Source organism: Xenopus tropicalis, chromosome 2 (assembly GCF_000004195.4).
Source record: "Xenopus tropicalis strain Nigerian chromosome 2, UCB_Xtro_10.0, whole genome shotgun sequence".
In the NCBI taxonomy this organism is placed as follows: domain Eukaryota; kingdom Metazoa; phylum Chordata; class Amphibia; order Anura; family Pipidae; genus Xenopus; species Xenopus tropicalis.
The window spans coordinates 67261461-67287683 of record NC_030678.2 but is presented as its reverse complement, the minus strand read 5'-3'; the positions used below and the strand labels follow the sequence as shown (position 1 = coordinate 67287683).

General features: G+C 40.7%; 1 protein-coding gene across 5 annotated transcripts in view; it reads right to left on the bottom strand.

Annotated features, from left to right (window-relative positions):
- mdm4 (MDM4, p53 regulator) overlaps window positions 1-26223 on the bottom strand; it is a 162978-nt gene that overhangs the window by 59618 nt on the left and 77137 nt on the right. For all 5 annotated transcript variants that reach the window (XM_012953455.3, XM_018089546.2, NM_001142245.1 and 2 more), the window contains one exon: window positions 1610-1659. In XM_012953455.3, the coding sequence (XP_012808909.1) occupies window positions 1610-1659 (50 nt within the window). The remainder of the gene's footprint in view (window positions 1-1609; window positions 1660-26223) is intronic.

Below are 26223 nucleotides of genomic sequence, written 5' to 3'. Positions count from 1 at the left end.
TACAATAGTGTTTTATCTGTTATCTGCTATGTGCCTGTGCCTTTTTTCCTTTGAATGGCTGCCTCCGTGGCTACATAGCAGCTTATTTATATAAATTATAGTAGACTTTCTGAAGTAAACACACAACTTTTACCAGTGCAGGGCAGCAGCACATTATATTTTAGTTACTTTTATACACTTTCATTTTTTGGTGTTACTGTTCCTTTAAAAGAGCTAAGCAACAGTTTGCCAAGGATGCAAACTGCATTGCTGCAGATCACCTTTTGTTGTTGCATACAATGGACCTTGCTACCACTTTGCAGGGTCTAGCTGCAAACACAAAAATCAAGTGTGTCATACACACATATACAATGCCCATGCTTCTTCATATGCATTCTCCTAAACAGGAGAATAAAAAACGTTTATTGTCCATGATGCATCCAAAATAGTGATACAAATGTTCACAGCAGGCTGGATCTGGGTAGGATTTGGTGAGGGTGGATTGGGGTTGGCACAGGTTGTTAAATTGTTCACCCAACTCCAGCAGGAACCAGCCCACACTGATCGTATATATAACCATATGACACTCCCCTCTCTGATGTAACCAAAGTGGGGTGAGGATAGGTGCATCTTTTTAAATAACAGGGGCAAGGTGTTTTTATAAATAAAGGGGTTTGCACAGGACAAAGGATGGATGGCTTGGCTGGCAAAGAGTCTATCCCAACACTCCCTGTAGGGAGTCTAAACAAATGGCCCAAACTTGAAGGCCAACCCACACATGACTAATGCACTTAATATTTGCTGAGTATAGACTTTAACGGAACAGTAACACCAAAAAATGAAAGTGTTTTAAAGTAATTGAAATATTACGTACTGTGGCCCTGCACTGGTAAAACTCGGGTGTTTGCTTCAGAAACCCTACTATAATTTATATAAATACCCTGCTGTGTAGCCCCGGGGGCAGCCATTCAAGCTAGAAATAAGGAGAAAAGGCACAGGTTACATAGCAGATAACAGATAACACACCATTGTATTCTAAAGGGTTTATCTGTTAGCTGCTATATAACCTGTGCCTTTTCTTCTTTTGAATGGCTGCCCCCAGGGCTACACACCAGGGTTTATATAAACTCTAGTAATGCTTCTGAAGCAAACACAAAACTTTTACCAGTGCAGGGCAGCAGTGCATTATAGTTTAATTTCTTTAAAATATATATATTTTTTGGTGTTACTGTTCCTTTAAGGACAGGGTATCCATACACCATATACTGCACAAAAGTGCACTGTAAAGCAATCAAAGGGGTGTAATTTTGTACTCCTTGATGCTCTTTATCGCTTTAGTTTTAATTGAGCAAAATGTCCTTATGCTTATGAATTTAAACACAAAACCTGCAATAATATGAAAACAATTTTTTGTAGGAAATTTCATTATAAACTACAACTTATGCATTATAGTTTTACGTTAAAAGATATATTGTACACTATTCCCTCTGCCCCAACATTTATCATGCAAATGTTTCTTTCTATGTAAATGTTAGCAGGAGGGAGAAAACTGACATTTTAGAATTATGCTTAAGCTTCTGCTAAAATGAAAGCCTACTAACAAAAGAATCATAGATGATTAAATATCTACCGGTGCAAGTGACTCTTGACAGGTTTTTCTTCAACATGTCATAAAGTGGCCTACAAAAATAAAACAAAAAGCAAAAGGTTAAAAAAAAAAATGCATATAAACTCTTTAAAAACTGGTATAAGTTACTAGATGGTTATAGCTTAATGATTGTTTTGCCTTTACTCATTCACTACAAACATTTATATAATATATATTAATTTTTTTAAAATAATGTCTTTATTTAACCAGTTTTATGAGGCTGAATATTATACAGTATATCTTTGACAAAGGCCAGAGGATTAGTTGAAACACAAGGGTGGATCCGCTCTCTTCTGCAGTTCTGTGTAACTTTAATGACAAGTACACTTTTTGCCCTAGTGCAGGGGAGGGGAGGGGAGCAGAGACTTGCTCTCAAATGCCTGTTTTCTACTCTCAAATGCCTGTTTTCTACTCTGAGAGTGTGGATTCCTTTTCTGTTGTGGATCTCTGAACTGCACCCAAGCCAGCAGAACTTCTGTGACGAGTCCAGCTTTGTGAACTGTATGCATGTGTAATATATATATATATACACACACACACATACACAGTGCCCCTAAGTCTTTCTCCATAATGGATTTTCCTAATGTAGATTTAGGGTGGCAGCATATTTTTGTATTCCGGGTTTGTGACCAAGGTGAGTTATCCAAGGTGAGCTAGAGCTGATATATATGGCAAAGGGTCTAGGTGAAGTGTACACCGGCTGGCCACAACCTTTTATGCACCGTCTAGGTCCTTCTTATAAGAATAGACTGCAGAGATTATTGCAACATATATACAAGCTATCAAAACAAAAGATACTTAGATATTACCGCCAATGGAAAGAAGAGTAACAATGCCTTGAGACAAAAAAGCATTCATTTATTGCAATGTAGGCAAATCAAAACCGTTAGCGTAATATACTGTATATATATGGGGTGTACTATATTCACAAAGCATATCAGAAAATAAATAAGGAAACAAAAAATACACAACACAGCACCACCAATGTTTCCAGGGAGTTGGAGGTGTCAGACTCAAGACCCAAAAGAGGGTGATCCAGTCCTAAAGTGGATTTTTACCTTCAGACAATAGTCTCAATTTGAACAGCAGTAAAGAGTTCCTTCACATGCATACCCAGGCCTTTCCTTTTATTTCCACCTTGAAGGGACAACCCCCAAAACGTTACATGCGCTTTGGGTCCCTCGGGAGAAAAGCGCTTTACAAATGCTTCGTTGTTGTTGTACATCCTTTCTGCATTAAACCTGGCAGAAATGCCACGTTGAGTGCTTATTTCAAATGCTTAGTTTTTAAGCTACAGACCAGGATCAGCAGCTGCTGAAAAGCTCTTTTCTCTGCTCTCAGTAGTGGATTTCCTAGAGGAGGACTTGCAGTCAGACCAAAAAAAAAAAAAGTTCACACTGAACTGGTTACTGCACGTAAAGGCCTGCAGAAGAAGTGCTGGAAGAGCAGCAGCAGAGTGAGAGATGGTACTGCATATATTACGGGGTCTGGAAAATCAGTGGGAAAAAGCAGTGGCAGAAAAGTGAGCTCTGTTTAAGGTTTGTTAGGAAAGGGGGTACTTATCAGGGGTCTCAACAACAAAGCATGCTATTTTTATGTCACAAAAAGCCAAAGCGGGTCCTTGTCACAACTCTTAAGAACTTAAAAACTGCCACATGAGTGGAGATTCCCTCAGCAGCTCAGAGACTAAAGTCTGCAATATTATGTGAGGTTGCTCCTGGCTGGCACACTCCAGGTATGCATGTTATTTAAAGCTACAGTCTTCCTTAGCCCTTTATGAAAGTACCTAAGTGCCACAGGATGTATATTCTATGTCCTGCTGCACTTCCGGGGTTTGGGAGCGGAGGATCGGCTTTTCAAGCTGCTCCTTCGCTCCTCGCTCGTTCCCCAGCCCCTAGGCAATGAGCACAAGGGGGGTACGAGTGGCCTCCCTTCCTCAGCTTCCCCCTCTGCCAGCCCCGCCCCCTTCCTGCACCGCCTACTCACAGATCATTCAGTGCAGCTGCATCTCCTGTGTGTCTCCAGATTCTTCTGCCCAGGTAAGTGCCAAATACACAAACAAACAATCACACACTTATTTCACTAATACACACTTATACTTTCACACACATACATTTTTTTTGGGGGGGGTTTCACACATTCAAAACACTTACAGCACTCACACTTACTAGCACACACACAAAACACATTTTACCTAGTGTACACAAACACATGTAATTTTGTAATTTTATTGCATCGTTTTTATTCTTGCCTGAGAATTTTTTTTATTGCCATTGCGGATAGCGTATTCACTAACCGCACTGCGCAATAACTTTTATGTATTATTTTGGTGTTTCTACTACATTTTCTGTGATTTTGGTGCATTTTTGGTTATTTTATTGCATTTTTAGTTATGCATAGTTGTTGTTTGCTTGACTTTGCCCAAGCCAAAATACTTAAACTGTTATTCTGACCGCAGATATTAGGATTAAAAAAAAATGATTTTAGCGATTTTTTTTAAAATTTTTATCAATTTTATTGCATTTCACATTGTTCTTTGTTACTTGTCTTTGCACATGGACATTTTTTCTGCTGTATTTCAATTTGGCATCCTCTGTACCCCACATAGTTTGGTAAATCTATGCATATTGGGCATCAAACCGTTCAGTAGACCCCTGGCATTCATATTTAGATTGTTTTATGTTGGTACATTACTAAATGTGGGGTACATAATGGGGCAACATGCAAGCTTTGTGACGATTTTCTGAAATGCCATAAAAACCATTCTGTTTAGCATAGCTTCGTAGTTTGGTAGTTTGCAGTAGAAAGATGTATTTTTTGTTTTGTCAGAATGTGTACTTTCGGAAAATGTATAGTTTTCTAGGGTCTCCATACTGTTAGGGGGTCTTATGGCACATAATGCACATGCCGGTAGCTTATATTGCAGCGTATACACTTTGTATGCACTAACTTCCATTTGGGGTCTCTAAATGCCAGATATATCGGTGAGCCTATGCACAATGGGCATCAAACTGTTCAATGGACCCTTGGCTTTCATATTTAGGGTGTGTTTTCTTGATACCTAATGTTATGTGGGAGATAAGGTGCTTGAAAGTGGAAGATTTGATGTGATTTTCAGGTATTTCATCAAAACCGGCAATTTTGGGAAAGCATTGCGACTCTGTAGTTTGGAGTAGAAAGACATCTGTACCAATTTTAAATTTGCCCGAATGTTTACTTTCCAAAAATATATGGTTTTGGGGGTCGATGTATTTTTTTTTTGTTTTTACCCCACAGAAAATGCAGTAAACTTGTTGAATTTTCAGTAGCTAAAGAGATCTCTGGGGCAATTTCTATGCACTTCCTTATGGGGTCTCTAAATGCCAGATACATTGGTGATCCTATGCACAATGGACATCAAACTGTTCAGCGGACCCTTAGCTTTTCATATGTGTGTGTTTTCTTGGTACCTAATGTTATGTGGGAGATATGATGCTTGAAAGTGGAAGATATGAGGTGCTTTTTTAAAAATTGTCATAAGTTTTTATAGAAACTTCTAAATTCAGTAAAGCATTGCCGTTTGGTACTTAGGAGTTGGAAGACATAGTGACCCATTTCAGATCTGTCAGAATGTGTACTTTTAAAAAATATATGGTTTCCTGGGGTAAACCTAATGTTCCAGGACTTTTGGCCTTGGAATCTAGAGTATGCCATATTATGCTTTGAAAATTTAGTAATTTAATGCTGGGAGTTTTTGATCTATAGAAGTCAGAAAACTCCATAAACTATACACATTCGGGAGACATGAGGCTTTGCAAATCAGTTGAATTTTTGTCCATTAAATAAAATATGTTTTTGTTATAAATCCCTATATCATGAAAAATAGCATTTTTTTTTTTTTTTTTTTTTGTATTTCAAACTCTAAATCTTGTTCCAGATGTGGAAATCCACAAAAACTCAAAAAAGCCAAACAAAATAAAAACACTATATAGTTTTCCTACCTATCCTCCCACCCCAGTAAATGCCCCTAAAATGACAGAGCACAGAATGTTTATATATGTACAAGTGACACAGCGCCAACTGCCACATTTGTAGAAGTCGACTATATCTAAAAAGTGAGTATCTATATGTAGTTTCTTTCAAACATTGTAGGTGATAAATTAATGCCAAGATTGTGGTTTCTCCTTGCTGTATTAGAGATACCTGACTTAAAAAAGTCAACATCCGCATATAGAATGGGGAGAAACTTTTTTACTATCTGTACTAACTTTTTATATTGGCAACTATGATGTGTAATGAATTATATTTTTTTACTACACTGATACTCTGTTTCAGAAGGCAATCCCTATTCGTGTTTTTGGCTCTCAAAGGCCTTTTGGATGTTAGCCTCACTATATCCCCTTACTCTAAACCATACCTCCCAACATTTCATAAAAAAGAGAGGGACAAAAATATGTGGCACGGGTAGTGCGGCAATTTTTCTTGGGCATGCCTGCTTTGTGACCATGCCCCCACATGCTACACCCACTTTACACGTCCCAGATGTGCCAGTATAATCACTAAATAAAAAGAATAAAGGACATATTAAATTCAAAGGTGCCAGTATGACTACATTAAATTGATAAAGGACATATTAACCCCAGACATGCAAGTAAAATTAAAATGAAAGTGACATGCCAACAGTTCTGTGCATTTGCCATAGTTATAAAAAGGGCCAATTCCAGTGGCTCATAAATCTATGTTATTTCCTTCTATTCTTAATCAGTTGAAAGCAATACAATATTAATGTACCACTTGAATTTCTAGCCACATTAACAAGGCCAGCCTAAGGTTCCCAAACTTATAAGGGCCCCTTTTAAATGTCTGCTATATTTTTTGAACGTATCAGCGGTACCTCTGTCTTCTATTCTCCTGCATGCTGTGCTCTGCCAGAGATTCCGAGGAGTGAGAGATATATGTTAGGGGAGGACAAGGTGAAACTGTCCAGCACACAAATAAAGACAGCAGCCTCTTCTGCACCATAAAAGATAGAGCGCACCCTCAGGCTCTGACCCAGTGAGCAGGAGCAAGGAGAGGAACGCAGCCAATGCCAATAGTTGACCCATGCCTGTCACAACTACTCCTCCCATAAATACTCCTCAACATCAAGGTAAGCCTTTGAGCTTGAGCATAGCAGGGAAGATTCAAGAGAAAAGGTGCAGGCTTTTTTTCAGAGCAGAGCAGGTACAGCAATCAATTAAATGGCAATGCTGAGAAGCGGGACATCTAACAATGAATCCAGGACAGTGGGCAGTGCTATAAATATCGGAACTGTCCAGCTAAAAGCAGGATGGTTGGGAGGTATGCTCTAAACCATTTCATCTTGTCGGGTAAATTAGGGGAGCTGCAAGCTATTGCATGTATTGAAAATTATGATTTAATAGGTATCACACTGAGACCTGGTGGGATGATAAATGCGACTGGGCTGCGAATTTAAATGGTTATACACTTTTTAGGAGGGACAGAGAGATTAAAAAGGGTGGAGGGGTTTGTCTTTACGTAAAGTCAGACTTAAAGCCATGTAATAAAGACATTACCAATGAAAACGTTGAATCTCTTTGGGTAGAAATTTCAGTAGGGCTGAAGGTCACAAAGAAAATGATCATTGGTGTATGCTATAAACCACCCCGTATAGATGAGGGGGATGAGGCCCAGCTATTGTTGCAAATGGAGGAGGCTTCAAAACTGGGTCAAGTTGTTGTTATGGGGGACTTTAATTATCCGGACATTGACTGGAGTAATGGGGTGGCTAAGTCAGAAAAAGCTAGTAGGTTTGTAAATATGCTAAATGACAACTTTTTATTTCAGGCAGCTCAAGAACCCACTAGGAATGACTCTATTTTGGACCTGGTGATTTCTAATAATAATGAACTCATCTCTAACATTTGTGTGGGTGAGCATTTGGGGAACAGTGATCACAACATGGTCTCCTTTGAGATAATGCTGCAGAGACAGCGCTATAAGGGAGTAACTAAAACGCTCAATTTTAGACGTGCGGACTTTGCCAGTATAAGGGCATCTCTGCAATGTGTCAACTGGGAAAGGCTTTTCATGGGGTTAGACACAGAAGGAAAATGGAACATCTTTAAAACATTGCTTTGTAGGTATACACAACAGTATATCCCCCTTGTAAGCAAGGAGAGGCATCGCAAAGCAAAACCTTTATGGCTGAATAAAAGTGTTATTGTCGAGGTTGGTAAGAAAAAACGTGCTTTTAGGGCATTCAAGTTAGCTGGGACAGCAGAAACTTTCATCAGGTACAAGGAAGCAAATAAAGCTTGCAAAAAAGCTATCAAGTAAGCTAAAATAGAAATGGAAAGGGATATTGCAGCTAGGAGTAAAAAGAATCCTAAATTATTTTTTAATTATGTGAATAGTAAAAAAATGAAGCAAGAAGGGGTGGGAACTTTATTATCACGGGGGGGTAAGTTGGTTGATGAGAACGGGGAAAAAGCTGAAATTTTGAACTCTTATTTTTCATCTGTCTATACATCTGAGGAGCCAGATAATGAAGGCTTCCCTTGTAATATGCCCAGTTCTAGTAATTTAGCTACTGGCGCATGGGTCACTCGGGAGGAAATTCAAAAGAGACTTGAACATGTAAAGGTAAACAAAGGTCCAGGGCCGGATGGGATTCATCCCAGGGTATTAAATGAGCTGAGCGCTGTGATTGCCAAACCTCTTCACTTAATTTTTCAGGATTCATTGAGGTCTGGCATGGTGCCAAGAGACTGGCGGATTGCTAATGTGGTGCCGTTATTTAAAAAGGGATCTCGTTCTCAGCCTGAAAACTATAGGCCTGTTAGTCTGACATCAGTAGTAGGAAAACTTTTGGAAGGGGTAATAAGGGATAGGGTACTTGAATACATTGCAGTTCACAATACTATTAGTTTGTGCCAGCATGGTTTTATGCATAACAGATCTTGCCAGACTAATTTAGTCGCCTTTTATGAGGAGGTGAGCAGGAACCTTGATGCTGGAATGGCAGTTGATGTCATCTACTTGGACTTTGCTAAAGCGTTTGATACAGTACCTCACAGAAGGTTAATGATCAAATTAAGGAATATTGGCCTAGAACATAATATTTGTAATTGGATAGAGAACTGGCTGAAGGATAGAGTACAAAGAGTGGTGGTAAATGGAACATTTTCTAATTGGACCAGTGTGGTTAGTGGAGTACCGCAGGGGTCAGTCCTTGGGCCTTTGCTTTTTAACTTGTTTATTAATGACCTGGAGGTGGGCATAGACAGTACTGTTTCTATTTTTGCTGATGACACTAAATTGTGCAAAACTATAAGTTCCATGCAGGATGCTGCCGCTTTGCAGAGCGATTTGACAAAATTAGATAACTGGGCAGCAAACTGGAAAATGAAGTTCAATGTTGATAAGTGCAAAGTTATGCACTTTGGTAGAAATAATATAAACGCAAACTATCTACTGAATGGTAGTCTGTTGGGGGTATCCTTAATGGAGAAGGATCTAGGGGTTTTTGTTGATAACAAGTTGTCTAATGCCAGGCAGTGTCATTCTGTGGCTACTAAAGCAAATAAAGTGCTGTCTTGTATAAAAAAGGGCATTGACTCAAGGGATGAGAACATAATTTTGCCCCTTTATAGGTCCCTGGTAAGGCCTCACCTTGAGTATGCAGTGCAGTTTTGGGCTCCAGTCCTTAAGAAGGATATTAATGAGCTGGAGAAAGTGCAGAGACGTGCAACTAAACTGGTAAAGGGGATGGAAGATTTAAACTATGAGGTGAGGCTGTCGAGGTTGGGGTTGTTTTCTCTGGAAAAGAGGCGCTTGCGAGGGGACATGATTACTCTGTACAAGTACATTAGAGGGGATTATAGGCAGTTGGGGGATGTTCTTTTTTCCCATAAAAACAATCAACGCACCAGAGGTCACCCCTTTAGATTAGAGGAAAGGAGCTTCCATTTGAAGCAGCGTAGGTGGTTTTTCACGGTGAGGGCAGTGAGGTTATGGAATGCCCTTCCTAGTGATGTGGTAATGGCAGATTCTGTTAATGCCTTTAAGAGGGGCCTGGATGAGTTCTTGATCAATCAGAATATCCAAGGCTATTGTGATACTAATATCTACAGTTAGTACTAGTGGTTGTATTTATAGTTTATGTATGTGAGTGTATAGATTGGTAGGTGTGGGTTAGGTGTGCTGGGTTTACTTGGATGGGTTGAACTTGATGGACACTGGTCTTTTTTCAACCCTATGTAACTATGTAACTATCATATCGCCAGACAGAACAAGGAATTTCTCATCAGTGAAGCAGTTCTTCCTCAATCGGAGGAACTGTCCCACGGGAATACCACCAATCTGGTTTTGGGATGACAAGAGTGGACATGTAGCTCTGTATTACCACTGCAGGGTTTTTGATAAATAGTTGAGTGAATAGAACCACCTCCAGCCAACAATTTAATATCCAGAAACTTGATATCGGTGTGTGCAAATTTGTCAGTGAAGCCAAGATTTAGTTCATTAGGAGAAGGATCTGGGGATTTTTGTAGTTGTTTAACAAGTTGTCGAATTCCAGGCAGTGTCACTTTGTGGCCACTAAAGTAAATAAAGTACTGTCTTGTATAACGCTCAAAGGACCCTTTATGGGTCTCTGGTAATACCTCACCTTAAGTAAGCAGTGCAGTTTTGGGCTCCAGTTCTTAAGAAGGATATTAATCAGATAACGAATGTGCAACTAAACTAGTAAAGGGGATGGAAGCTTTAAACTATGAGGTTAGACTGTCAAGGTTGGGGTTGTTTTCTTTGAAAAAAAAGGCACTTGCGAGGGGACATGATTACTCTGTACAAGTAGAGGGGATTATAGGCAGATAGGGGATGTTGTTTTTTTTTTCCCCTTAAAACAACCTCCAGAGGCCACCCCTTTAGATTAGAGGGCAGTGAGGTTGTGGAATGCCCTTCTAGTGATGTTGTAATGGTAGGTTCTGTTTATGCCTATAAAAGGGGCAGTAACAGAATCAGCCATATCACCACCACTAGGAAGGATCACTAGGAAGGATGAACGAGCTATTGTGATACAGGTAAAGGACCAATTATCCAGAATGCTCAGGAGCAAGGGTATTCCAGATAAGGGGTCTTTCCATAATTTGGATCTCCATACCTTAAGTCTACTAAAAAAAAAATCAATAAAACATTAATTAAACCCAATAGGATTGTTTGGCATCCAATAAGGATTATTTATATCTTAGTTGGGATCAATTACAAGGTATTGTTTTATTATCACAGAGAAAAAGGAAATCAATTTTAAAATTCTGAGTTATTTGATTAAAATGGAGTCTATGGGAGACAGGCTTTCAGTAATTCGGAGCTTTCTGGATAAGGGATCCCATACCTGTCCAGGACAGAGCTTATATATGTCCCAGGTTCTTAACAGAGTGGTTCCAGGACTGCTAACCCAGCCCCTGGGTGTTTTGTGTCTACCTGAGGCATCTCAGCTGGCTAATTAAAAGGCAGCTTGGGCCAAAGTAGAAAGCTCCAGTCTGGGGGAAAGACACAGGAAAGCTGCCCATGTGAGCTCACGGAGAGGCTTGAAATCACTACAAGGTTTGAACTTTGTTTTCTTTTCTCTGTCTGGGAAACAGAGAGTAGGCCTGCCCGTGGTTAGTTAGGATAACTGACCTGTGTTAGTTAGAGCTCATTAAGTGGCAAGGATTTTATTTTGAACTGTTTCTTTTGTTATATTTGTGCCAAGTAAATAAACTGGCTAAAAGAGACTACACTCTCATGAGTTGTAATTGTGCCACGGCCTGCTTTACCCCCAGAAAGCTGCTCCCAGCTACCTAACCTCTGACACAGTGTATAGATAGTTCAGTATAGATTTTTGTGTGCTGGGTTTACTTGGAAGGGCAAACTTGATGGAATCTGGTGTTTTTTCAACCCTCATTATCAGCATCCTGGTAGATAACAGCAGCTTCTTATCAATGTACCCAGTACATTTCTCCATTCATCCTTCCTTCAATTATATGAAGTCTGCCAATACCATTTGGCCCCACGCCATGATGTTCCCACCTCCAAACTTCACTGTTGGTATGGTGTTTTTCAGTGCCATTTCTCCTCCAAACATGGTGTGTGCAATGACATCCAAAGAGGTCAATTTTGGTCTCATCTGACCAGACCATTTTCCCAGAGAATATATTTTATTGGCTTGTCCATGTTGTGCAGCAAACTTTCAACGAGTTTCAACATGCTTTTTCTTCAGCAGTGGAGTCTTTTGTGGTGAGTGTGCATAGAGGCCATGTTGGTTGAGTGCATTACTTGTTGTTTTCTTTAAAACAATTGTACCTGCTAATTCTAAGTCCTTATGAAGCTCTCCGTGAGTAATCCTTGGCTCTCTGTCAGGAGCAACAGACCGTGGCTGGTGTACGATAAAATTATGTTCTTTCCAGTTCTGGATTATGGCCCCAACGCTGCTCAATGGAACATTCAGAAGCTTATAAATATGTCTGTAACCAATGCCATCAGTATGTTTTGCAGCAATAAGGTTGCAAAGGTCTTGAGGGAGCTCTTTGCTTTTACCTATCATGAGATGCTTCTTGTGGGATAGCTTGGTAATGAGAAACCTTTTTATAGGCCATCAATTAGACTAAACCAGCTGATATTAATTTGCACTAAAAGCAATCCTGCCCCCTAAATACTGACAGATTTCAGAAGGTTTCTTGGCTTTCCTTGCCTTTTTGCACCTCATTTTCTTCATGTGTTCAATACTTATTCCGTGTCATTCCACTGTATTACACAACTTAATTTAAAGACTTATTTATTTTGATTTCTTTGTATGTGTGGATTACTTGGGTTGTTAAAGACATTTGGTGTAAATTTCATGTCAATAGCCCCATTAGAAATAGATTTACAGAGAAAAACAATAAAGTGTTCAATACTTATTTTCCCTTCTGTACATGTACAAAAAAATGTTAAAACTACTGATTTTTTTATTATTTATTATTATAACTTATTTTTATTATAATTTTTTTCTGAGTATTTTTTTTTTTCTCAGAAAGTTTAAATACTATTTAAGTAATGTAAGAATTGTAAGTATTCACTTACATATTATTTGCTTTAAAAATTCAGCAGTCTAACATGTTGGCATTTCTTAACATTGAGCACTTTCTGATAAAAAGAATTATATACTGGATGTGTTTTATACTAGTGATGCAAGGGTTGACAGTTTGCAGACCCATGCCAACCCCAACACGCCCAACAAGATTTTTATGCCAAAAAAAAGCAGGCAGAAGGGTCAGATGAAGGTTAGTGGCAATAATAAGGGAAAGGGCTGGCTTAGGGTGTGACGTTGCACTGGGAAGAATTAAGTCAGCTAGAGAAGGATCGGTAATTGGTTAGGCGAAACCCAAAATATTTCAGGTAAGCATGGCGATATACAGAAGAATCATACTTGGTGCTGCTAGCCTTCTCCCTCAGTTTCTAACTGTAGTTTTGTTAAACATAGTAACACAGTAAGTTGGGTTGAAAAAAGACATACGTCCATCACGTTCAACCATAATGCCTATATATAACCTGCCTAACTTCTAGTTGACCCAGCCAGAGAAAGGCAAAAAACCCCATCTGAAGCCTCTCTAATTTGCCGCAGGGGGGAAAAAATTCCTTCCTGACTCCAAGATGGCAATCTGACTAGTCCCTGGATCAACTTGTACTAAGAGCTATCTCCCATAACCCTGTATTCCCTCACTTGCTAAGAATCCATCCAGCCCCTTCTTAAAGCTATATAATGTATCAGCCAGCACGACTGATTCGGGGAGGGAATTCCACAACTTTCACAGCTCTCACAGTAAAAAATCCTTTCCGAACATTTAAATGGAACCTCCCTTCTTCTAAACGGAGTGGGTGCCCTCATGTCTGTTGGAAGGACCTACTGGTAAATAAAACATTAGAAAGGTTATTATATGATCCCCTTATATATTTATACATAGTTATCATGTCACCTCTTAAGCGCCCCTTCTCCAGTGTAAACAGACCCAACTTGGCCAGTCTTTCTTCATAACTGAGACTTTCCATACCCTTTACCAGCTTAGTTGCCCTTCTCTGGATCCTCTCTAACTCAATCATGTCCCATTTGAGCACTGGAGACCAAAACTGAACAGCATATTCTAGATGGGGCCTTACCAGCGCTCTGTAAAGGGGATGAATAACCCCTTCCTCCCATTAATCTGAAAACTTAATTAAAACTTAATTAAGCTGAAAACCTTGTTCGCCCTTGCAGCTGCTGCCTGGCGTTGCTTGCTACAGCCAAGTTTATTATCTACAAGGACTCCAAGGTCCTTCTCCATTATGGATTTGCCTAGTGCAGTTCCATTAAGGGTATAAGTGGCTTGCATATTTTTACATCCCAGGTGCATGACCTTACATTTATCCACATTAAATCTCATCTGCCACTTAGCCGCCCAGATTGCCAGTTGGTCAAGATCCTGCTGCAAGGATGCCACATCCTGGATAGAATTGACTGGTCTGCAGAGTTTTGTGTCATCTGCAAACACTGCAAACTAATTGGAAATAAAGCATTCTAATTTTAAGGAAAGTGGTGGAGTGAATTCTGCATAAATAGAGATTGCCAGATAATTAACCCTTTCTCTGCCAGCTGATTTTTTCACTTGCGGGAACCTTTATTGCCAGACAGTTTTTGAATATTTTGCACTCTTTCACTTCAGGGTATGGCACATACAGGCAGCATAAGGCAGGAAGAGTATGGCACACACAGGCTTTACTCTACCTGCCCTATGCTGTTTGTGTGCTGGCACTGCTCCTACAGTCTTGTCTTCTTTTCTGTACCTCTTCCCTGTTTGCTAGAAACAATAAAGACAGATTTAAAAAAAAACAAAAAAAACAACAACTCACTTTATCATGCCGTTTTCACTTAAGGAACATCTCTTGACCCTTTCTCACACAAGAGACAAACAAAATTTTCACCCATGCCCTTGTCATATTCTGCTTAGATTACTGCTGCCAGACATACACCTCTCCTCCCGTTCTGTCCCACTCTGCCAGTCCCTGCACTGCCTACATGATATATACCGTATATACTCGAGTATAAGCCGAGTTTTTCAGCACCAAAAATGTGCTGAAAAAGTCGCCCTTGGCTTATACTCGAGTATATATGGTATTTGAAGATCTCAACCAAACCCCGCTCCCCCTCATGGGCGTACGCTCCTGTGCTGGCGCGCTCATTTGCAGCCCCCAACCAGCTCCCCGTGATGGTACCTTCGGGCGCTCGCACACCCCCCCTAGGCGTACGGCACCTGCGCTCCCGCGCTCGTTTGCAGCAATGATCGCCACCCCCCCTCCGTGACGGAACGCTCCGGCGCTCGCACCGCCCAAAACCCCTGCCCGGTCCCGTTTGCAGCTCCCCCCAGTGACAGTACCTTCGGGCGCCTCGCACCACCCCCCCCCCGGTGGCCGTACGCACCTGCACTCCCGTGCTCGTGCCTATCAATAGACACATATGCACACAGCATCCACCCACCCCCCGTAACGGTATGTTCTGGCACTCGCACACGTGTGCTCAAATGTATCTGCGCTCCTACTGACGTGCGCCCAAACCCCCCGGCCGGTCCCATGTGCCCAAATGTATGTGTGCTCCTACTGACGAGCTCCTACTGACTGAGGTATTGATTTCTTACTTTTACTCATTATTTTTAAATGTACTGGCAAATGTACTGTTGTGAAGTATGGTGACATTTAAGGACAACAATTGCAATGGAACAGTGAACATACACAACATAAAAAAAATACAAAATAACAGTGCCATATACAGCTATATTCAGAGCATGTAACAAATCCCTATCTGCTGTGTATTTCAGTAGCCGCTGTGCTTTCTACATCATACTAACACTACGTAACCAAGATCCATCCTGCTGATGCGTACAGTCCTGTAATACACAACCTGCCATATACTGATGTTACTGTAACATTAACATTAAGAGGTAATTTTCCGGCTTGTGGTAAACACTGCGTGTGCCATTAGCAATACTGTACATGCTCAGTTGTTCATTCATTTCTATAGCATTAAAAGACTAGTGCATGCTGTCTTGCCAGATTCTCACTCTCTGCTTCTGGGTAATGGAAGTGAAAAGCTCAAATGCTAAATGCATATTGTGCTTATTAAACTTATATAAAGGACATATATTTTTGTGAATGCATTCAGGGTCGGACTGGGCCGCCGGGACACCGGGAAAAATCCCGGTGGGCCCCGGCCCTAGTGGGCCCCAGCGGCCCAGTCCGACCTTTGCCGGCGCTCCCCGCTACTGACTGTTCCTCCCCGACGCGTTCAATTTATACGCGCTCGGGGAGGACGTCAGGCGGGGGCCCTTCGGGGGGGTTAGGGGGGCCCTTGGGGGGGTTAGGGGACGTGGCTGGGGCACCTGCAGGGCCCCTGGGGCGGGAGCCCCGGTGGGCCCTGCACCCCCCAGTCCGACCCTGAATGCATTATAGCAGGAAAGTAGATATTTGCAAATTCCTATCTATTTAGTGGGGCTGATGCAATCTCACAAGTAGACAGTATAGACAGTATAGACAGTTAAAAAAAAAACTTAGCAGTAGCTGCTGCATTTCCCACCCTAGGCTTATACTCGAGTCAATAGGTTTTTCCAGTTCTCTTACGCAAAAGTAGGTACCTCGGCTTATATTCGGATCGCTTATACTCGAGTATATACGGTACAAGATTTAATTCAATTTATAAACTTTATTTAAAATCATTGGTGTTTGTGTAACTGTTGGGGTTTAATTTTATCAAAAGTTTTTGCTGTTTTTGGTGCTTAATTACAAAGTTTGGAGAACTACCAAGGCTTACACAGCAGGTTTGCCAGAAGTTGCATTACTTTGTAGTTACCCTGAGTTTAAGGTGGTGGTGGGGGGTTTGATTAGTTCCACCTGAACGCACAGCAATAATAAAACCACTGGGACTCCAGTGAAGCTTGCTCTGGCTCTTTAAGTGGGTGCTCTATGGAGTTATAAAACACAGGAGTTACAAACTAAAGGAGTTTAAAACAAGCTACAAAACTCATTATTTATTCCAAGTCTTTTTGTGCCTAGTTTTGCTTAACTGTTTCTGTAACTGGGAGAATGAGTGGCAGCAAGATTGAAAGTCTGACGCACTGCACAGTCTGCCATATGTTATGCAGTTTTGGAACACAAGTGTTTACCTGTGTTGTGGATGTGAGCAAATTTCCACTTTAAAGGCTCATGCTAGAGCCCTAGAGGAACAAATTGAAACACTGAGCTCGACTGACAATCTTGGAGTCTATTGCTCACTGAGCAGAAGCTAAAAGATAGTTTGGGGGGAGGAGAACAGCAGAAGGATGATGGGGCAGTAAAGCTGGGTGACAGTTAGAAAATCTAGTGTGGGTATAAGGAAAAGGGAGGCTGCTCCAGGGTTTGTGCATCCCAACAGATTTGCCAGATTGTGTGAAAAAGAGCATGAAAGGAGCATGAACTCTGAACTGGCGGTTCTAGATGAGGCTGATCTCTCTAACAACCGGGAGACCAGTTTCTCTAGTAGTGGTGGGGAGTAGAGCAGAGCTAGGCTTAAAAAGATTGTGGTTATATGGGGATCAGTTGTAGTGATGCGGTGGACAGATAACCCTGTCAACTTTCCTAATAATTGAACAGTTTGCCGTCTTCCTGGTGCCAGGGTTCGGCATGTGGTTGATTGGGTTGACAAAATATTGGGTGGGGCTGGGCATAACCCAGCTGTTTTGGTACATATCAGGACTAACGACAAAATGAATGGTAGGTGGAGGACCTTAAAGAGTGAGTTCAGGTACTAACGACAAAATGAATGGTAGGTGGAGGACCTTAAAGAGTGAGTTCAGGGATCTAGGCTCTAAGATTAAGGAAAGGTCCTCCAATGTCATTTTTTCGGAAGTTTTGCCGGTGTCGTGCTTAAGTTTAGGGGGAGCTTAGGTAGCTAAATGCGTGGCTAAAGTCTTGGTGTTGGAAGGAAGGGTTTGGGTTCCTAAGGGCACTGGGATGACTTTTTCTTTGGGGTACAAATTATATAGCCATGATAGACTGCACCTCAATGGAATGGGGTCTGCTGTGCTAGGGGAGAGAATAACTAAGAGACTGGAGGAGTGTTTAAACAAGGCAAGGGGGATGGGGGGGTGAACTAGAGTCATGGGGGGGAGGAGTGAAGGGGGCATACAGTTTACCAGCTAAGGAGCTTCCACTTTTACAAAGGAAATAGCCTAATATTAACCTTAGATCTAACTCTCACTTACCTAATGTAAATATCAGAGGGAGATGTAGTAATCTCCACAGCATGCTGGCTAATGCACAGAGCTTGTCAGGTAAATTAGAAGAGCTGGAGTATATTGCATGTACTGAAAATTATGATTTAATTGCACTGAGACCTGGTGGGATGAAACGTGCGACTGGGCTGTGAATTAAAAAAGTTTACAACCTTTTCAGGAGGGACAGAGGGATTAACCCTTTTCCTGCCAAAGACGTAGCTCCTACGTGCTGGCATAAAAAGATGTTACACGCCGAGCACGTAGGAGCTACGTTTTCTTTACTTTGCGCTCATTCTCTGTGCTCGCTGCTTAATCCGAGTGCAAAGTAAAGGACCCCCTAAGGAAAGAGCGGAGGGGGGTACCCAGTGGCCCCTGGGGCGCGATCGGCCAGGGGCCCCATAGAAAAAGTCGGGCACGTAGACTTTTTCTGCTCTCTCCCTCACTTCCTGTGCTCCCCCCTCCGCCCCCCCGCTTTCTGTGCCAGCTACTCACCACTGAAGCTGCTGTCCTTCGTCTCCTGTCTCCCTCCTGCGATCTTCATCTCCTCTGACCCCAAGTAAGTGCTACATACACACACAATCCCACATATTACACTAATACACACTTATACTCACACTTACACACACACACATACATTTTGGGGGGGGTTAGGGGTTTCACACATTCAAAGCACTTACAACACTCACACTTACTTGCACACTCACACACATGCAACACACTGCGCAATACCTTTTGTGTATTATTTTGGTGTTTTTTTTACATTTTCTGTGATTTTGGTGCATTTTTAGTCATTTTATTGCATTCTTAGCCATTTTATTGCATTTTCAGTTATGCATAGTTCTTGTTTGCTTGACTTTGTCTGTAAAACTAATTTGCCAAAGCCAGAATACTCAAACTGTGATTCTGACTGCAGATATAACTAGGGGAAAAAAACCATTGATTTTATTGCATTTCATATTGTTCTTTGTTACTTGTCTTGCACATGGACATTTTGTCTGCTTTATTTCAATTTGGCTTCCTCTATACCCCACATAGTTTGGTAAATCTATCTATATTGGGCATCAAACTGTTCAGTGGACCCCTGGCGTTCATATTTAGGGTGTTTTATGTTGGTACGTTATGAAATGTGGGTTACATAATGGGGCAAAATGCAAGCTTTGTAACAATTTTCAGAAATGTTATAAAAACCATTCTGTTTAGCATAGCTTTGTAGCTTGCAGTAGAAAGATGTATTTACCCATTTTTGTTTTGTCAGAATGTGTACTTTCGGAAAATTTATGGTTTTCTGGGGTCTCCATACTGTTTCATTTGGGTGCCCCTGTACTCCGCATAGTTTGGTAAATCTATGCATATAGGGTATCAAACTGTTCAGTAGATCTCTGGTGTTCCTATTTGGGGTGATTTTCCTTTGAACGCAAGAAATTGTGTGAGATAAATGTGGCAAATTGCAACATTTGTAGTAGATTTTCTGAAATGTCATAGAAACCACTAGCTTTAGGAAAGCTTTGCAGATTGGTACTTTGGTGTAGAAAGGACTCTTTACCCATGTTGGTTTCTATCCCACATAAAACGGCCATGTGTTTATTAATTAGGTAAAGGTAAGCCATAAAATTAGTGTGCACAAGGTATATTTTGGGGTCTCTAAGTACCATGTGCTTTGCTAAACCTATGTACAGTGGGCATCAAACTGTTCAGTAGACCTCTGGGGTTCATATTTAGGACGTTTTATCTTGGTACCTAATGACCTATAGAAAATAAGATTGCTGCATATTGGAAGCTTTGAGGGGATTTTTGGAATTGTCATCAAAATTGCTAACTTTAGAAAAACTTTGCGGCTTGGTACTTTAGAGTAGAAAGACACAGGTACCCATTTTAGATTCGGGGGGAATGTGTACTTTCCAAAAATATATGGCTTTCTGGGGTGAGCGTACATTTTTGTAGCGTTATCCCACACAAAAGGATGTAAATGTGTTGATTTTGCAGAAGCTGGAATGACATAAATGATAGATCGTATGGGAGTATGCTCACATTGGGGCTCCTACATTCCACATACTTAGGTAAACCTATACATATTGGGCATCAAACTGTTCAATGGACCCCTTGCGTTCAAATTTAGGGTGTTTTATCTGGTTACTTTACGACCTGTAGGAGATAAGATACTATAGACAGGAAGCTCTGAAGCAATTTTTAAGAAATTTCACAAATTTTGATAAAAACCAATAACTTTAGGAAAGCATTGCAACTTGGTAGTTTGGAATAGACAGGCAGTTCTATCTATTCTGGATTCCACAGAATCTGTTCTTTCTAAAAATGTATAATTTTCTGGGATAAACCTTATGTTAGTGGAATTTGTTACCTTGAAATCTTAAGTATGCAGCTTTCTGGAGCAATGCTTTGGAAATTTAGTAGTGTACTGCTGGGAGTTTTTGACCTATGTCAGTGAGAAATCTTCATAAAACTATATATATTTGGTATTGACACGTTCAGGAGATATGGGACTTTCCAAATCAGTTGTATTTTTGTGCATAAAATTATTTTTGTTTCTGGTGTATGTGTTTATATTATGGAAAATATAATTTTTTTTCATTTTTTAGACATTTAGAAGCCTATATCTTGTTACAGAATTGGAATTACACTAAAAATCCACCATATTTTGAAAGCTTAGGTTGTCATGAAAAAAAACGATATATAGTTTTCCTGGGTAAACTAAAAGTCCCCCCTAGGAAAAGCCCCTAAAGTGAAACAGTGCAAAATATTCAAAAACTGTCTGGCAGTAGAAGTTCCACTTATTATGGGGGACTTTAATTATCCGGACATTGACTAGAGTAATGGGGTGGCCAAGTCAGAATAAGCTAGTAGGGTTTGTAAATATGTTAAATGACAACTTTTTATTTCAGGCAGTTCAAGAACCTACTATGGTATGGTAATATGATACTATTTTGGACCTAGTGATATCTAATAATACTAAACCCATCTCTAACATTTGAGTGGGTGAGCATTTAGTGAAGTGATTACAACATTGTCTCCTTTGAGATTATGCTGCAGACACAGCTCTATAAGGGGTGTAACTAAAACACTCAATTTTAGATATGCAGACAATATAAGGACATTTTTTGCAACGTGTCAACTGGAAAAGGCTTTTTACAATGTGAAAGGAAAATTGAATATATTTAAAACATTGCTTAGCAAGTATACAGGTCAGTATATTCCCCTTGTAAACAAGGAAAGACATCACAAAGCAAAACCTTTATGGCTAAGTAAAAGTGTTAGTGTCGAGGATGGTAAGAAAAAATGTGCTTTTAACCTTTTAACTGCCAAGCACGTATGGTGTACATGCTTTCAGAAAAAGTTTTTATCTGCCAAGCACGTACGCTAGCATGTGCCGCCTCTGCAGAGAGTTCAGAGCTATGACATCCTCCTGTCATGTTGGTCCTGCGAATGTCTCAGGACTGACCTCCAAGCAGCAGACGCAATCACATCTGCTGCTAGCCTTGCTCCTTCCTTCTACCCCAGTGCTGTCCACTCACTTCCTGCTGCGCAGGACTCTGCATGGAGGACCCTTCAGGACCCCCCCAAGTCATCCTTGCATCCATCCTGCCCCGGAACAGTTGTCAATTATTTGCACTTACATACATTTACACAATTTAGCACAGTTTGTTTTTTTTTCTTTAGCACACTTATAGAGATTCATATACACACTTACACACCATCACACAACTTTTAGATGTGTACACACATGTATACACAAACACTCACAAACAGTTTTTTTTTTTACTTATTCATTTTACCCCTTTATCTTTTGGTTTATCCTTAAAAACTATTGGATATTCTGAACACTAGTTATGCTATCATGACTTATTTTGTTATTTCATTGATTTGCACATTTTTTGTGGTTTTATTGCATTTTTTATCCCTTTATTAGTGTTCCTGATCTGATTTTTAACATAGCTTTTGGAGCATATAGAGGCATTTTCATTTTAGGACACCTACATTGCACATACAGTGGATATAAAAAGTCTACACACCCCTGATAAAATGTCAGGTTCCTGTGCTGTACAAAAATGAGACACAGAAATCATTTTAGAACTTTTCCCACCTTTAATGTGACCTATAAACTGTACCACACAATTGAAAAACAAACTGAAATCTTTTAGGTGGAGGGAAGAAAACCCAAAAAACTAAAATTAGGCTGATGCCACACGTGGCGTTTTTACGCTGCGTTTTTTCTCAGCCTAAAAACGCCGCACAAGCCACACAGCCCCTGACTATGGCGTTTTTCAGCCTAGTACTGGTGACGTAGCAAATCCCGTTTCCATGGTGCTAATAGTGCAAAATAGTAAAAAACGCCGCATATTTCCGCTAGGTCTGGCAGCTGCCTTTGTGTATACATAGGAATAGCTTGCTGTGCAAATACTGGCGTATTTCAGCCAACGCTTGAAAAATCCGTGCTAAGGCGTTTTCTAGCGTATTTACGCATTGTGTGGTTTGCCTCGAGTCTTTTCAAGTTATTTCTATGGATGATGATATCGGACGTTTTACAGCCGCTGAGAGAATTAGAAAATATGCAGCGTAAAAACGCCACGTGGCATCAGCCTAATGTAGTTGCATAAGTGTGCACACCATCTCCTAACTGTGGATGTAGCTGTGTTCAAAATTAAGCAATCACATTCAAATTCCTGTTAAATAGGAGTCAGCAAACACCTGTCATCATTTAAAGTGCCTCTGATTAACCCCAAATAAAGTTCAGCTGCTCTAGTTGGTCTTTCCTGACATTTTTTTTGTTGCATCCCACAGCAAAAGCCATGGTCCACAGAGAGCTTCCAAAGCATCAGAGGGATCTCATTGTTAAAAGATATCAGTAAGGAGAAGGGTACAAAAGAATTTCCAAGGCATCAGATATAATTTTACAATTACACATCTGAAGTCTCCCTGATGAAACCAAGGTTGAACTTTTTGGCCATAATTCCAAAAAATATGTTTGGCACAAAAACAATACTGCACATCATCGAAAGAACACCATACCCACAGTGAAGCATGGTGGTGGCAGCATCATGCTTTGGGGCTGTTTTTCTTCAGCTGGAAATGGGGCCTTATTTTAGATAGAGGGAATTATGAACAGTTCTAAATACCAGTCAATATTGGCACAAAACCTTCAGGCTTCTGCTAGAAATCTGAACACGAGTAGGAACTTCATCTTTCAGCATGACAACGACCCAAAGCATACATCCAAATCAACAAAGGAATGGCTTCACCGGAAGAAGATTAACGTTTTGGAATGGCCCAGCCAGTGATCTGAAGAGAGCTGTGCACAGGAGATGCCCGTGCACAGGAGATGCCCTTGCAATCTGACAGATTTGGAGCGTTTCTGGCAAAGAAGAGTGGGCAAATCTTGGAAAGTCAAAATGTGATAGCTGATAGACTCATACCCAAAAAGACTGAGTGCTGTAATAAAATCAAAAGGTGCTTCAACAAAGTATTAGTTTAAGGGTGTGCCCACATTATTTTAGTTTTTTTGGTTTTCTTCCCTCCGCCTAAAAGATTTCAGTTTGTTTTTCAATTGAGTGGTACAGTTTAAAGGTGGAAAAAGTTCTGAAATGATTTATCTGTGTCTCGTTTTTGGACAGCACAGGAACCTGACATATTATCAGGGGTGTGTAGACTTTTTATATCCACTGTACTTAGGTAAACCTATTCATATTGGGCATCAAACTGTTCAGTGGACCGCTGGCGTTCATACTGTATTTAGAGTGTTTTATTTGGTTACTTTATGACCTGTAGGAGATAAGATACTATAGAATGGAAGCTTTGAAGCGATTTTTACAAATGTTATCTTTTAAGTATGTAAATGGAAAAAAAAAAAAAAAATGAAGCAAGAAGGGGTGTGACCTTTATTCTCACAGGGTGATCAGTTGGTTGATGTGAACAGGGAAAAAGCAAAAAAAAATTCCTATTTTTCATCGGCCTATACAACTGAGGAGTCAGCTAATAAAGGCTTCCCTTTTAATAGACCCAGTTCTAGTAATATAACTACTGATGCATGGGTCACTCAGGAAGAAATTCAAAAGAGACTTGAACATGTAAAAATAAACAAAGGTGCAGAACCGGATGGTATTCTTCCCAGGATATTAAAAGAGTCTAGCTTTGTGATTGGCAAAACTCTTCAATGAATTTTTCAGGATCCATTGAGGTCTGGCATGGTGCAGAGAGACTCGCAAATTGGAAAAAATGTGCAAAATGTGGTGCAGTTATTCAAAAAGGGATCCTGTTCTCAGCCTGAAAACTTTAGGCCTGTTAGTCTGACATCAGAAGTAGGAAAGCTTTTGGAAGGGGTAATAAGGGATAGGGTACTTGAATACATTGCAAACCACAATACTATAAAGTTTGTGCCAGCATGGTTTTATGTGTAACAGATTTTGCCAGACTAATTTAAATGCCTTTTATGATGAGGTGAGCTGGAACCTCAATGCTGGAATGGCAAAGTTATGCACTTTGATAGAAATAATATAAATGCAAGTTATACACTAAATTGTACTGTGTTGGGGGTATCCTTTGAGAAGGTCTATGATAAGGACTCACCTTGGGTGCAGTTTTGGGCTCCAGTCCTTAAGAAGGATATAAATGAGCTGGAGAGAGTGCAGAGACGTGTAAAGGGGATGGAAGGTTTAAGCTATGAGGTTAGACTGTCAAGGTTGGGGGGTTTTTTCTCTGGGAAAAAAAGGTGCCTGTGAGGGAACACAATTACTCTGTACAAGTACATTAGAGGGGATTATAGGCAGATAGGGGGTGTTATTTTTTTCCATAAAAAACGACTAGCCCACCAGAGGCCATCCCTTTAGGTTAGAGGAATGGAACTTTCATTTGAAGCAGCGTAAGTGGTTTTTCACGGTGAGGGTAGTGAGGTTGTGGAATGCCCTTCCTAGTGATGTGGTAATGGTAAATTCTGTTAATGTCTTTAAGAGGGGATTGAACAAGCATAGTATCCAAGGCTATTGTCATACTAAAATTTACAGCTAGTATTGATGTAGGTTTTATGTATGTGAGTGTATAGATAGGTCATAATAGGTTTGTGTGTGCTAGATTTACCTGGAAGGATGAACTTGATAGACGCTGGTCTTTTTTCAACCCTATGCAACTATGTAACTAACTATTGGTACTCATCTCTCACTCGGTACTCAAGATCCTAACCTACAGGATTCACTCTGATTACCCTGACCTTATGTATCGATTCCTCTCCTTCTTGGTGTGTATATTATTTATATATATATAGCCTAGCCTAGTGCTAGATCCTCCTTTGATTTTTTCTAACACTTTTTCTGTTGAAAGCAGGAATCTACAGCGTGCCCTTTCCAACAGGTGGGACATAATCACTTTGGATACCTCATTACCTTTCTTCGGTGCCCCGAGACCTCTCATGGGCTATAGAAGGGGCAGAAACCTGGGAGATATGCTTATGATCAAGGACATAAAACCAACAACACTGCCCACCACCTGGCTGGGTCGCTTGCATAAACCAGGGTGCTTCAGATGCACTGGTTGCCAAACCTGCAGTGGAATGGTCCAGGGCACTTCGTTCAGACATCCACACACTGGCCAACTCTTCAAGATTCGACACAGGCTGACCTGTACGAGTGAGTATGTGGTGTACATGGCATGGTGCCCTTGCGGCCTAGCATATGTTGGGAAGGCAATCACGCCTTACAGAGACAGAATGAACAACCATCGCTGTGCTATCCGAACAGCATTGGCTTCTGGCAAAGCTGATCAACTCAGTGCCAAACATTTTTTGACTGCAAAACATTCTTTACCCCAGTTTAGGTATATGTTGATTGACCATATTCCGGTCCCCAGAAGAGGGGGAAACAGAGACTTGGACTTGTTGAAATTGGAATCCAGATGGATCTACAACAGTGCTGTCCAACTGGCGGCCCGCGACCCCCCTCTGTGTGGCCCCCCACCTGTCTGGCTGCTTTGATGGCTTACTCTTGTGTAAGCTTTGAATGGTATCAGTACTGTGATTAACTGCCCCCCCTGCATGGTTCTCACCTCAGATTCAGGCTGTAATCAGGCTGTATTGTTTAAATATGTAATCCCCTGTACTGTTCACACCTTTTAATCTCTGCATTGTTCACCCCCTGCAGTGTTCACACCTCAGGCTCAGGCTGTAATCACCCCCATTGTTCCCCTGTTCACACCTCAGGAGCAGTAGAAACCCACAAATAATCCCTGCACACTACAAAAAGAACATATACTGAGGTGGTACTGCAATTAAAAAGTTTTTTAATATATAGTTATTGTGCAGACTGTAGGAGCAGTGCCAGC